The 15,041-nt window shown below is 40.1% G+C and overlaps 1 protein-coding gene across 2 annotated transcripts in view; it reads right to left on the bottom strand.

The window, feature by feature from the left end:
• The window catches only part of ADIPOR2 (adiponectin receptor 2), a 40,210-nt gene that overhangs the window by 16,856 nt on the left and 8,313 nt on the right, over positions 1 to 15,041 (bottom strand). For both annotated transcript variants that reach the window (XM_052639494.1, XM_052639493.1), the window contains one exon: positions 1,540 to 1,796. In XM_052639494.1, the coding sequence (XP_052495454.1) occupies positions 1,540 to 1,710 (171 nt within the window). In that variant the 5' untranslated portion in view covers positions 1,711 to 1,796. The remainder of the gene's footprint in view (positions 1 to 1,539; positions 1,797 to 15,041) is intronic.

The raw sequence follows: 15,041 nt of genomic DNA, 5'->3' as shown, positions 1-15,041 counted from the left end.
CAAGAGAATAAATCCTAGGCTGAATGAATGAAGAGTTGGCTGCAGCCCCCATTTATGAGGAAGAATCTGGAGCAGAGGAAAAGTAGGACAACCACAAAGGCTGCTCTCTTTATTTAACTTTATACCTTAAAAACTCAGAGATATGAAATAAAGCCATAAAACTAAAGATCAGGGTAACCTGGTTTGAAATGTCTCTTTTGTGTTATCTATAGATGCTTATGAAACACAAACTATAAACTTCAGCAAATACAGTTAAAGAGCCAAGGCTTTAGAATCAGAGACCTAGAAATAATAGTCTATGCCCTTCAACCAACACATAACACTACACACTTCAGAAAGAATTTTGGCTGATAGAATATTGGGGCAAGGGTTAAAGATCTGGATTTTAGGCTCCACTGTCGAGGCTTACTTGTTAACAAACTGACTCCCTGTACCCTCTGTCCTTCATTCCAGCCATACCGAACATTCTGCAGATTCACACGTCAGCATACACCAGTGTGCACTTGACACGCTTAGCTACTATCGTTACTGCTATTCCCTGAGAGCACTGTGCCCTTTCTGAGTCTGCACATCTGTTACTCCCTTTGCCTGGAATGCTTTCCGGTCCTTCAGGAACCAAGTCAAGCCTCATCTAGTTTCGCTTAATACATTTCCACTTCCTTTTAGATAATCCCAGTCATAGAAAAAGCAATCCTAAAATTCATATGGAATGACAAAGGACTCTGAACAGTCAAATCAGTCTTGAGAAAGAACAACAAAGCTGGAGGCATCACACTTCCAGACATATTACAAAGCTACAGTCATGGACACGGTATGGACTGGCATAAAGACAGCCATACTGACCAGTGGCCCTGCTCAGACATCTACACCTTTGCTCTCCAGGCAGAGTTGCTTGAGTCACTTAAAAGGTGGTCTTTCCTCTGGAAGGTAAAAGAAAAGACTAGGTTCTTTTTCCAGAAGCCTACTGACTCCCAAGATATGCACTCGAGACAAAGCATCTGGAGAAGCAGTTGCAGCATACACTCAGGATTTCTCCAAAAACAGAAATGACAATGCCCTCACTAAAGCGTGGTCAAACTATAAGGGATATATGGTAACTACAAAACCCATTTCATTCAACAAGATAGGGCAGCTTAAGTGTGGTTTTACGTGTCAACGGAAAAGGTGTGACTAACTCCTAGATAACTTAAGAGACTTCAAAACCTTACAAACGTGCTTGAGGTTCCTTTTCAAAATACCATCTTCTCTCCAGCAGAGTCCTCAAAATTTTTAACATTTTTTCTCCAGCCACATTCCCATAAATCTGTTTTTACTCACCATTCTTTAACTTCAGTTCAGTTCAGTTCAGTCGCGTCCAACTCTTTGCGACCCCATGAATCGCAGCATGCCAGGCCTCCCTGTCCATCACCAACTCCTGGAGTTCACTCAGACTCACGTCCATTGAGTCAGTGCTGCCATCCAGCCATCATCTCATCCTCTGTCGTCCCCTTCTCCTCCTGCCCCCAATCCCTCCCAACATCAGAGTCTTTTCCAACTTACTTTTTTATGATAGGAAGAAAAGCCAGACGCCTCTACAAGAGGCTCCCGACCGGCGTGGTGGGCATCACTGTCACCGCTCCTCGCGCCATCGAGCTGGTGCCCTTTCCTGAGCCTGAGAGTTGGCTCTGGAGTCTTGCTGTGCTCCAGACGGCTTTCCTCTGTCTCATTCATGGGACACCCGAGGCTTTCTGACAAAGAGGTCTTTCTTTCTGTCCCTTCTTCTTGGGAGGATGGATGTTTAGGATATGGAGTTGATTCTACAGGAGAGAAAGCTCTGCATTAACATATTTGCATGAGTGGTGGGGGAAGACACAGGTTGTATTATTATACACTAAAACTAAAATTTTCTGTACTCATTAAGAACAATAAATAATGTGTAAAAAAACCCCTATTTTGTTGAAAAAAGGACTGCCAAAATCTACTATTAAATGAAAAAGCAGAATACAAAAGATACATGTATAATATTCTCACTTACATATTATAATAAAAGTATATAATTATAAACAAGTATAGTTGTGCACACAGGATAACTATGTAAATAGTCAAAACTGTGTTTTCGATGCACAAGTACATACACAAGGAAGAACCTAGAGTTAGGAGGGAGGCGGCTTACTTTTCATTTTATTCTGCCTGCATTTCTTTTTCCATATGCCATATACTATTCTTTCAGTTAAAAACATACCTAATATAGAAAGAATATATGTGGATTTTATGTACTACAACTAGGTTTTATATATTCAATTTCATTTACATCATCACAATGATTCTCCAGGGTATTCTAATTTCTACTTCACAAGTAAAGAAATAAAAATTCACCACACTTTTATGAAATAAAGCAATGCCTCTGACTGACAGGGCATATATTACTGGTAATGTTTTGCATTTAAGTTGCTTAATGTCTGAAATATATCTACCTAAAGAAACTAAAGACCTATACATAGAAAACTATAAAACACTGGTGAAAGAAATCAAAGAGGACACTAATAGATGGAGAAATATACCATGTTCATGGATTGGAAGAATCAATATAGTGAAAATGAGTATACTACCCAAAGCAATCTACAGATTCAATGCAATCCCTATCAAGCTACCAACGGTATTTTTCACAGAGCTAGAACAAATAATTTCACAATTTGTATGGAAATACAAAAAACCTCAAATAGCCAAAGCAATCTTGAAAAAGAAGAATGGAACTAGAGGAATCAACCCGCCTGACTTCAGGCTCTACTACAAAGCCACAGTCATCAAGACAGTATGGTACTGGCACAAAGACAGAAATACAGATCAATGGAACAAAATAGAAAGCCCAGAGATAAATCCATGTACCTATGGACACCTTATCTTTGACAAAGGAGGCAAGAATATACAATGGAGAAAAGACAATCTCTTTAACAAGTGGTGCTGGGAAAACTGGTCAACCACTTGTGAAAGAATGAAACTAGAACACTTTCTAACACCATAAACAAAAATAAACTCAAATGGATTAAAGATCTAAACGTAAGACCAGAAACAATACAACTCCTAGAGGAGAACATAGGCAAAACACTCTCCGACATAAATCACAGGAGGATCCTCTATGACCCACCTCCCAGAATACTGGAAATAAAAGCAAAAATAAACAAATGGGACCTAATTAAAATTAAAAGCTTCTGCACAATAAAGGAAACTATAAGCAAGGTGAAAAGACAGCCTTCAGAATGGGAGAAAATAATAGCAAATGAAGCAACTGACAAAGAACTAATCCCAAAAATATACAAGCAACTCCTGCAGCTCAATTCCAGAAAAATAAACGACCCAATCAAAAAATGGGCCAAAGAACTACAGTATTTTTGAGCTGTTTTGAAATCTAACTGGACTACCCTGGAAGGTAAAACCTCAGGGCCAGAGCACACTTTCATACCCCTCTGACTCTGTGCACATAAATGTTTAATGAATAGGATGACATTTAAATGTTCTTAAGTGGTAAAAACACTTTCAGAAGTCATCAGTATGTCTCTAAACTGGATCACATAAGTTTCCTAGGAGTTCAATAATTCCAAGTCCTTGGCCCTCTAACTCATAAATTTGTAGGACAAAAGCTTATTTTAGAGATTTAAGTTACATATCCAAATAAGGAGATTATCATAGCCAATCCAACTAAAAAGATGAAAACAGGAAGAAGCCAAGGTACATGTTATGCTCATAAATCCCAGGAGATACAAAATTCTTACTGGGGGAAAGGAGGAGTGGGGTGAAGTGGGAGGGCCTGGCCAGCATGCCGAGAGGGTGAAAGGCACACTTTAGTGTTCATGTGTGGACACACAAGACTAAGCATTAGCTCATGAGTTCAAGTTAGACTCCCACTCCAGTGTTCTTGCCTGGAGAATCCCAGGGATAGGGGAGCCTGGTGGGCTGCCGTCTATGGGGTTGCACAGAGTCGGACACGACTGAAGTGACTTAGCAGCAGCAGTAGCAGCAGCAGCTTCATGAACCATCTGAGTTTGTTGCAAGAGTTCACTCAAGTTTTTAGAACAAGAACAAACACCATCTTTAAAGATCACCAAAACTGGGCCTGTGCCTATCACATAAGGGCCTGAGCAAGCACATTCTAATAGATTATAAACTATGCTATAAATGCCCACTTCTGAAAGAGGAAACAATGTTAGTGGCTTACACATACTTATTTACAAAGCTGTTTCACACCCACCATTTCACTCTGTTTCAGGGAAGAGGGATCTAACATTTACTGTGGATCGGCAAAGTTAAATTCTGTATCACTGGATCTCACATAATTCTTACGTATGGCCCTCTAGGGTATTTTACCCCCCATCATACAGATGTGGAAACTAAGGCTCAGAGATTAGGTTACTTATCCAAGGCTATCAGTCTCTAAGAGCAGCTGGAACTATGGTCCAACAGTATTTGCATAAATGATTTTCTTGCTAAAAATAATAAAAAACAGGGGAAGTATCTGGAATTAGGCTTTAATTTGCTCTAAGATTCTTAACAGGAAAAGGGAGTGAGATGGAGATGGAAACTAAGACTTCAGAGTACCATTATCTGTTAATCCAAAGAGTTATTCTAAGGGAATAGTTAGCACATTCTAAATTATTCTAATATTTTAAGTTATTCAAAGAGAAATTTTTCATTCATCAAGATACTATGAATGTTATGTTTGCTGTATTACACAGAAGTTGAGAGAGAGAGGTGGGGGGAGGGGAGAAAGGAACCCAATACACAACAGCTGGCAGGAAAAAACAAGTTAACTGAGAGGTGCTCTGAGTCTATGAACAGATGGAGAAATCCTACACAAGTCAACCTGGGTAACTTCCAGCAAGCAGAACAGATCTAAGGTCTCTGAAAAGTGGCCTCATGTGTTCTAGGAGCAGACTCAAGCATCACTTACTCTGCCCAAAAGCAATGGGGGTTTGCCAAGCAGAGTAGAGGAAAGGTACTCTGTGAGGAGAAAACAGCAATATGCAAGGCAAGGAGTCCAGGGTCTGCTCAGAAATCAGAGAACAGGGACAAATTCAAGATATGCTCAGTAGAGAAAAATCAACATCTGGATAACTGAATGAGGGTCCATGAAGACTCGACAGAAAGAACCCAGATGACTCATGCTTTTTGCTTGGGCAGTCGACTGCACAGAGGACGCCACTCACTCAGATGAAGAGATGATACGGGAGAAGTAAATTCATAGAAGAAGAATGAATTCGTTTTCAGAAATGGGGTCTGAAGTGCAAGAAATGTTCAGCTGGCACCAGAAAACACAAGTCTGGAATTCAGAAGAGAGAATGAGCTTGAAAACAGAAATAGGTATTACTAGGATTAGAAGTGATACTAGCATATTAGTTAACACTGGACAAAATCCTTCTTTAAAAAAGTTTGAATTGTAGTGCTAGAGAAGATTCTTGAGAGTTCCCTGAACTGCAAGGAGATCAAACCAGTCAACCCTAAAGGAAATCAACCCTGAATAATCATTGGAAGGACTGATGCTGAAGCTTTGGCCACTTGATACAAAGAGCTAATTCATTGGAAAAGACCCTGATGCTGAGAAAAACTGAGGGCAGAAGAAGGGGATGACAGAGGATAAGATGGTTGGTTGACATCACCAACTCAATGGACATGGGTTTGAGCAAACTCTGGGAGACAATGAAGGCCAGGGAAGTGTGCTGCAGTCCACGGGGTCACAAAGAATCAGACAGGACTCAGTGACTGCACAACAACAAGAGGAGTTTGCTGGGGTAAAAATCAAAGTGAAAAATCCAGGAGCGTGAACACCTAAGTGTAGACTGCAAAGTCAGGACTGGAACCTCTAATCTCTCGACCCTCAGTCAACTGTGCTCACACCGCGTTTTCTTCCCAATGGGAAAACCATGAAAAATTCAAAACTCTACTTTTTAGATTTCATTTTCCCTTCAAATAATACTGTATAAGGTAAACTTACTATGTTGCTTAAAAGCAACAAGGTTGCTTAAATGGTTACCTATAAAGCAATTTTTTTCTACCTGAAGAAACTGGTAACTTAATGGTTTGATACTGGTGGTCTAAAAATCTAACTCTATTCCAAAAAAGGTATTTTCTAAAAACCAATACTTGTCTGCACCTTCCATGAGGCAAGGATGTGCTCACTGCTGAGAATCAACCTGCAACAGATACAGAGGTTTCTTGAAGGAATGTTTCCTTCCCCAGGGGAAAAAGAGAAGTACTTAATCAGAGTTACATTGGGTTCCTGCCAAGGTAGGCTACAGTGCAATGCATTACTTCACCTATTTCACACTGTTCATTTTTATGTTGCCCCCAATTTTAAAAGAGCAAGCCAACTGTGGAAAACAGTATGGCAGTTCCTCAAATGAATTAAAAATAGATTTACTCTACGATCCCACCAACTCCACTTCTGGGTATGTATGTACTCAAAAGAACTGAAAGCAGGGTCTTGAAGAGACATTTACACACTCGCGTCCATATTCACAGCAGGCAAAACACAGAGCAGCCCGAGTGTCCGTCATGGATAAACAAGCACAACGTAGTGCCGATACACAGGAAAACCTGCAGCCTCCAAGGAAGAGAATTCTGACACAAGTTACGACCTGAATGAACCTGACGACCATATGCTATCAAGCACAAAGCACAAATACTGTGCGACTCCACCTACCACAGGTGCTTAGGGAAGCCATACTCGCAGAAAGAATGGAGGCTGCCAGGGGCTGGGGGAAGAGGGAATGGGAGTTACTGCTTAACGGGCATAGTTTCCCTTTTTGCGAGAGGAGAAAAAGCTTTGTGGATGAATGGTGGTGATGCTTGCACAACAACATGGATGTACAGCAAGGTGACTACACACTTAAAAATAGTTAAAGTAACTTTTATGTTATGTGTATTTTACACATTTTTATAATTGGGGGGGTAGAAATACACTGTAGCACTCTATTATGCTGCCTCTTTGTCTAGTAAATTTTTTATTGATGTAAAAAATATATTCAGAAAAGCACACGGAGGACACAAAGCTGACAAAGTATCAATGCAGTGTAGCCATGAACACGAGCACCCAGAGGACCTCACTCCCTCACCTCTGTAAAGCTTCTTAAAGTGCTAATTTTAAGAGGTCCAACCCCTTTCATTGCCACTTAATGGCAACAGAAATCCTCCAGCAAGGTTCTCTGAAGACTGGCCAACTGCCATGGACCTCAATCTTCCAATTCTGAGGGCTAGCGGTGTAACGTCCCACTGTGTAAGCTGGGACACGGGGAGTGGGGGGTGCGCAGTCTAAGGCTGTGGCTTATCTTTCCAGTTCTAAAATTGGATTCTTCAGTAGTGGAAGACAGGCTGTAAAATCTGTCCCATGATTTTGCTGGCTCCCCCTAAGGGGAAAGTAGCCAATTTCAAAGTGACTTGAAAGTTGTACACTGAAATCACTCCAGTGTGCTCTGTCATTCCACACTGGGGTATGCGTGTGAAGTTAGTACATGGTTAAAATGGGATTTCTGGTATCAAGTTCACGCTCTTCTCGTTGGGAAACCTGAGTGGTACAGAATGTTCTACATGAAAGTACCAGTAGGTTATGCCCCTCATGATCTCTTTACGATGCAAATCTAAACTTCTAATAATGAAACCAGAGTGTTTCTTAGGATGGAATGATTTATTTCAACAATGGAACCAGCAGGGATATTAAAGGCACAAGATTTTCTTTTGAATACTAGCTATTTTTTTCTCTTTCTAAATCATTATTAAAAGTAAATACTAGACGTGTTACCTTGGCTGGCTTTCAAGTCTTCAGAGAACCTTGCTGGAAGATTTCTATCACGTTAACTGGCAAGGAAAAGGGCTAGACCTCTTCAGGGTCTTCAAACACCCCAATCTACTATTTCCCTTCACTAACTTTCTGATTCAAGCCACCACCACGTCTTACCTGTCCTAATACAAGAGCCAGTTACCCACCCTCCTAGCCCACTCCTGATCCTCAAGACCCAGTTCTCACGTGGCAGTCACAGGGTAACTTTATCAAAAGGTACTCCCTTGCTTTCTGAGTCCTCCAGTGGCTTCTCCTCACACCTAAGGAAGCTCTTACCCAGGCTTACAAAATCTTAAATGGCTTAGCCCCTAACTCTGGCCTCACCCTGTACCCGTTTCCCCCTTGCCCACTACGTTCCAGCCTCAATGACCTCCTGTCTACTCTCCAAATACTCCAAATGCTCAAAGGGCTCCTCTATGCCACTGGTTCCCACGGCCTGGAATGTTCACTGCCCAAATCTTCCCGTGGCTGGACTCCTTCTTCACACGCGAATCTCAATTTAAAGGTCACCTATTCAAAGAATCCTCTGACCACATAATCTCAGTCTTTCCTTATCACATCACCTTTTAACCTCACAGCACTTGTCTCTGTTATTTTTATTTCTTTGTTTACTACTAGTCTTCTCTCACTAGACTGAAAATTCCTCAGAGACATTACGTATCTTCTTTACTCCTATATTCCAAGTACCTAAAACTGCTTCTGGCACACAGCAAGTGTACTCACTAAATATATGCTGAATAAATAAATGGAGAATCACAACCCACACTTATCAAGGATAAGTTAGGCAGAAACTAACTTCCCTGACTTCCCCAGGTTCCTGACACTAACTCCTTCCACTCTTCTCATTTACTAATGTTTCTATTACAGTAGCTGTCAAAATTGACTACATTTCTCTGTTCACTGGTCTCTTCCCCTTCTCAACTGCAAACTTCTCAGGGTCAGGGAGCCTTTTGTGGAATCCACTTTTGTATCCACAACCCCAAGCTTGGTCTGGGATGCAAAGAAGGACCTCACAATCCTTCCCTGTATGATGTGAGGGAGGGGGAAGACAGGGACAGTTAACATGCAATCAGCGCTAAGTGCAAAGAACCCTGGATTCTCTCTTGAAATCCTTTCAACAGTTTTGGGAGACTGGCACAACTGCTTCCTCCATTCTGGAGATGACAAACACCCAGAGAGGTTATAAATAACATGTCTTAAACGACAATAATAAGGGGCAACCTAATCTACCCAATCAATCTAGTCTGCCTAACACCCCAGTTAATGCTCTTATCCACAACCCTCCATGTTAGCATGAACCATAAGCTGTTCTCAAATAAACGCACGGTTGCACTTAAATGACAAAACCAGGAGATAACACTGACAGACTGCTGTACTTTATAGCAATGTTGAAAATATTGAGAAACAGGGAAGAAAATGGGGAGGAGCACAGAGCCTTGCCACATACCAGAACAATAAAATGACTGGTTAAAATTGGAATTCTTCCCAAACACTCAGAACATTTCTGAGCAGAAAAAAAATGTCAATTAAAAAAAAAAAGGTAAGTGGGAAAAGAATAACTGATAAAATGGGAAAAGTTCCCAACATATGTTACTGACACAGCCCTTAACAAATGGCACAGCTGATAACTGAGACGGAGCAACAGTTAGATTTTTAAGACAGGCACTATTATACATTCATGTTCATAAAATCTCAACTGTTGGAAGCATAAAGAAACATTCCAAATCAAATGCAGCTATTTCTTAGATGATCTTGAAGCTATAAAGACAGGCAACACTCTTATCATTTATGCTACTTTCCTTCTTAGCATTAAGTAGGGTAACTTTTAAGTAATATCACAAGGAACCTCACTGCCCCACCCACTGACCAACTTTGCTGAGAAGAAACCAGCAAAGCTGATCCTGTGGAGCAGAGCTGGGGCAAAGCCAGTGAGAGCTGACCTCTCAGGCTTGAGACCTACTTCCCAAGTACAGTGTTACTGTCCATCACTACACAGGTTCAGAGGCTGATTCAGAGGGCCACCAAGTGCCAGAGAAGGTGAGCTTTTACACATTCTCTCATTTTAACTTTAAAACCTGCCTGCTACAGACAGTACGAGCTCTATTTACAAACAACAGGACTGGGGGTAAGACCAGTCTAGGTTACACAAGTCCCAAAATAGAGAAGCGAGAAGTGCCCAGTTAGGCCCCCTCCACGATACAACACTGCCTCCCACAAAGGGAAGTGATTCCAGTTTTCCTAGTCATGATGTTATCTCTTTGAAGGGAGGTGAACTGTTGCTCAACACTTAACGGAGCCAACTCTAATAGCTGACCTTTCACCCATCATCTCATCTAACCCTCCAGCAATCCTTATAAAATGGGGTCCTATCTTACAGATGAAGACATTGACACTAAAGGAGACCAAGTAACTCAATGACACAAACTGAAGCGGAAGACCACAAATTCAAATCTGTATCTGACTCTGAAGACCAGATCTTAACTCCACCTTGTTATTGCTTTCAGTCATTCAGTCGTGTCTGACTCTTTGTGGCCCCATGGACTGTCGCCCGCCAGGCTCCTGAGTCCATGGAATTCTCCAGGTAAGAATACTGGGGTGGGTAGCCATTCCCTTCTCTAGGGGATCTTTCCAACCCAGGGAGCGAACCCAGGTCTGCTACACTGCAGGCAGATTCTTCACCATCTGAGCCACCAGGGAAGCCGACCACTCCACATTACAGGCTTCAGTTAAGGTACAGACAGTGCATTACAGCGACTGGTCATGCTCATGGATTAAAAACAGTTTATACAAAGGACTTCCCACAACTCTTATAGTCATGTTACGATGCCGTTTCCCTTTCCCAAGACCTATAAGCAACTCTTGAGAGTTTCTAAAACAAAGAACAGTGCACAAAAATCCACGTACAGATGAGAAGAACAACAGTCCTAAATGTAGTTAGTCAGGGAAATCCTGACAAGTCCAGGGTACATAAACTGTCATACCTACAATGAACCAAAATATGTAAATTATGCAAAGACTTCCTTCCAGAAATCATCTGCCCTACAATACCACATGTTGTGATTAGTCGCTCAGTCATGTCCAACTCTGTGCGACCCCATGGACTGTAGCCGGCCAGGCTCCTCTGTCCATGGGGATTCTCCAGACCAGAATACTGCAGTGGGTTGCTACGCCCTCCTCCAGGGGATCTTCCCAACCCAGGGATCAAACCCAGGTCTCTCGCACTGCAGACGGATTATTTTACCACATAACCATACTTGTGTTCCAACTATATCAGAAATAAAATCTTTCCAGGTATATCTGGATATCTGGCCTGTAGAGTCAGTGTTTCAGGCAAAATCAAAACCCCTACACTTCAGTAAAGAGCTGTCTAAGCAACCATTACTCAGGGCCCCATCTCATCCTGCATAACACCCTCTACAACACAAGTTTCTTGGGGGGACAGGAGAGGGTTAGAATGCTGCAGATGGAGAAACCAAGAAGTGGTTAATTATCTTTCTCAATATCACAATCAGAAATTTAGAAATAAAGCTTGTATCTATAACTTTTCCAAGGATCACTGAATTCCACTAAACCACAAGGTCTTCTTTCGATCACCAATTTAAAAAAAAAAGAAAAGAAATGAGGAAAAAGAAAAAAGAAAGATACAGAATATATAACTATCTGCAGACCTCACAGCAACTAAACACTCATTTCAAGTGGAAACAAAAATAGTTTTTATTCTTAAATTGATTTAGAAGTTTCTATTAGACATTTCAGAAAGATTCAGATTTATATGTATCAATTCTCCTAAAACCAAAACTGAAAGTCTCAAACTTCAGAATGTATCTGTAACAGCAACTGGATGACTAAATACATGAAAGGATTCTGAAGTTTCAAGTATCAAGGAGTCATTCAATCTAACACCTGCTTATCTAGTTTCCAAAGTCTGTGGGTATTAACCAACAAAGCAAAGACACCAGCAACCTGTTCCCTCCATCAGTTTATCATCAAACCGTCTGCAACCTTGCTGCTGTTGTTCATTCACCAAGTTGTGTCTGACTCTGCCACCCCATAGACCACAGCATACTAGGCTCCTCTCTCCTCCATTATCTCCCAGAGTTTGCTCACATTCATGTCCACTAAGTCAGTGATGCAACCGAGCCTCTATTTAAACACTCGTTGAGAGAAATGACATCTGGATGAGATCTACACAATGTGCTGTATCTATTTACTCCTCCAGGTTCTGTTTCTGGATCAAGTAATCCACTAATGGATCAAACTTGACCACGTAAAGCAGCCTGATAAAAGGCAAAAAGGCTGTTATTGCGTTGAACCAGAAAATGCTTAAAAGATTTACAATTCAAATTTTAAAACACACTGTATTTTAAACAGGCAAACAGTGCTGTGATGACTGGCTAGGCATATAAAAAAAAAAAATTAGATCCCTGACTTATACACACAAAAAAATTCTTTTCAGGCAAGATCAAGACCTAAATATAAAAAACCAAACTTCTAAAGCTTTTAGAAAGAAATCCGGAGAACTTAATGCCCTGGGAGTACAAAACAGATTTCTTAGATAAAGCACGAAGAATACAGATCAACAAGGAAAATGATGATAGATCTGATAATCATTTCCATTCACCAAAACAAACCACATAAAAAGTTGACAGATAAGCCACACAAACTAGATGATATCTGCAGGTCACTTCACAGACATAAACAGGATATACAATAAACTACTAAAAGCAGTTTTAAAAGTCAACCCAGTTAGGGGTAGGGCAGATGGACAGGGACAGACTCAGCCAAGAAATGGAAATCTGAAAGGTCACTCAACATTTCAACATGCTCAACCTCACAAACAATCAAGAAAAAATTAAAAGTAATATCATTTCACACTCATCTGACTTGTAAACAAGTAAACAGGTGAAAAATCTAACAATGCCATGGATCTATAAGGATTTAGTTAGATACAGCAAATTCTCTTTCTCATGCTAAAAAACGGCAAGGGACACAATTCTGGAGAACAATTAGGCAATGTCTGATAGAATTTTAAATTCTCATAATCTCCAAAATCTCAAACCAGGTAAATACCACCTCTGGGTAATTTACACCAGAGAACTTCATTTCAAAGCTAGTAACCATACACCCCCCCCCCCCACACACACACACACACCAATCAAAAGACATTTTATCCTTATTGCCTGCAAAACTACCTGATACTTCTCTAACCTATTTTAATTCCTAAAGTGATTTCATAACCAATTTATGGCTCCCAACCTGTAGTTTGAAAAACCTGCCAATGATTTTACATACGTGCACAAAGATTTCTAACCAGCAATGTTCACTATAGCACTGTTTTTAAAACAGGAAAAGTGGAAACAACCTAAATACCTTATCAACATGAAAAATAAATTTAAACTGGTTGCATTCATATAATACAATAATATAGCTATAAGAAGATAAAAGTGATGACTAATTAGGATGAACCATACGAAAGTGCCATTTCTGTAGGTCAAAATGGGTTTTAAAAAATCAGCATTTTCAAGTCTAAAAAACAGGTTTCATGAAAAACAAGTTACAGAATATGTAGAATATTGTTTCATATAAAGTTTGAAAATGCCCAAGACATAATATTGATTTATGAATATACTCCAATGTAGTAATTACATAAAAACAGGCGTTAGAAGTGATCAACACTAAATTCAAGATAATAGCAATACTTCTGCAAAGTGAAATGTAACCTAAGAAGGTGCTTCCACCTATATGTGGGAAAATGTTAAGATTTTGAGAGAAATGACATGTATGGTGGGTATGTGAGTGTTAATTATATTGGTCTCAGGATTTTCCCATATATTTGAAATATATTAATGAAAAAAATTTTTATTACCCAAATAAAATACACATGTGCAACCTAAATTCAAACCAACTGCCCTATACAAAACTTCTTTCATTTGTTTGAAATGTTAATGCATCATCCTTCCCCTTTTCTAAACTCAGGCTTCTAGCCAAAAAAAAAGGCTTTATGTAATACCCAATTTCCTTAAAATCTGTCAAGGGAAGATTTATCCCTAGAAAACTGGTCTAGTTCCTTCTTCCAGTTCAGTGCTACGTATTTTACCATATTTTCATTTTTATCTCGGCTGCCAAGAAAATTCAAATCCAAATTTTATTCTTAGTCATTGAATTAAGCTGCCACTTGGAAAAAGAATATATGCTTCCTCCTTTACCTTATTTATATATATGTATATATCATACATGTATTTTTCATTATAGGAGACTGGAATGCAAAAGTAGGAAGTCAAGAAACACCTGGAGTAACAGGCAAATTTGGCCTTAGAATACGGAATGAAGCAGGGCAAAGGTTAATAGAGTTTCGCCAAGAGAACGCACTGGTCATAGCAAACACCCTCTTCCAACAACACAAGAGAAAACTCTATACATGGACATCACCAGATGGTCAACACCAAAATCAGATTGATTATATTCTTTGAAGCCAAAGATGGAGAAACTCTATATAGTCAACAAAAACAAGACCAGGAGCTGGCTGTGGCTCAGATCATGAACTCCTTATGGCCAAATTCAGACTTACATTGAAGAAAGTAGGGAAAACCACTAGACCATTCAGGTATGACCTAAATCAAATCCCTTATGATTATACAGTGAAAGTGAGAAATAGATTTAAGGGACTAGATATAATACATAGAGTGCCTGATGAACTATGGAATGAGGTTCCTGACATTGTACATGAGACAAGGATCAAGACCATCCCCATGGAAAAGAAATGCAAAAAAGCAAAGTGGCTGTCTGGGGAGGCCTTACAAATAGCTGTGAAAAGAAGAGAAGCGAAAAGCAAAGGAGAAAAGGAAAGATATAAGCATCTGAATGCAGAGTTCCAAAGAATAGCAAGGAGAGATAAGAAAGCCTTCCTCAGCAATCAGTGCAAAGAAATAGAGGAAAACAACAGAATGGGAAAGACTAGAGATCTCTTCAAGAAAATTAGAGATAACAAGGGAACATTTCATGCAAAGATGGGCTCGATAAAGCAATTTGGACCTAACAGAAGTAGAAGATATTAAGAAGAGGTGGCAAGAATACACGGAAGAACTGTACAAAAAAGCTCTTCATGACCAAGATAATCACGATGGTGTGATCACTCACCTAGAGCCAGATATCTTGGAATGTGAAGTCAAGTGGGCCTTGGCCTTAGAAAGCATCACTACGAACAAAGCTAGTGGAGGTGATGGAATTCCAGATG

The sequence above is a fragment of the Budorcas taxicolor genome, chromosome 5 (genome assembly GCF_023091745.1).
Source record: "Budorcas taxicolor isolate Tak-1 chromosome 5, Takin1.1, whole genome shotgun sequence".
NCBI lineage: Eukaryota > Metazoa > Chordata > Mammalia > Artiodactyla > Bovidae > Budorcas > Budorcas taxicolor.
The sequence above is the reverse complement of the archived record's forward strand: the minus strand, read 5'-3'. Positions and strand labels throughout refer to the sequence as shown.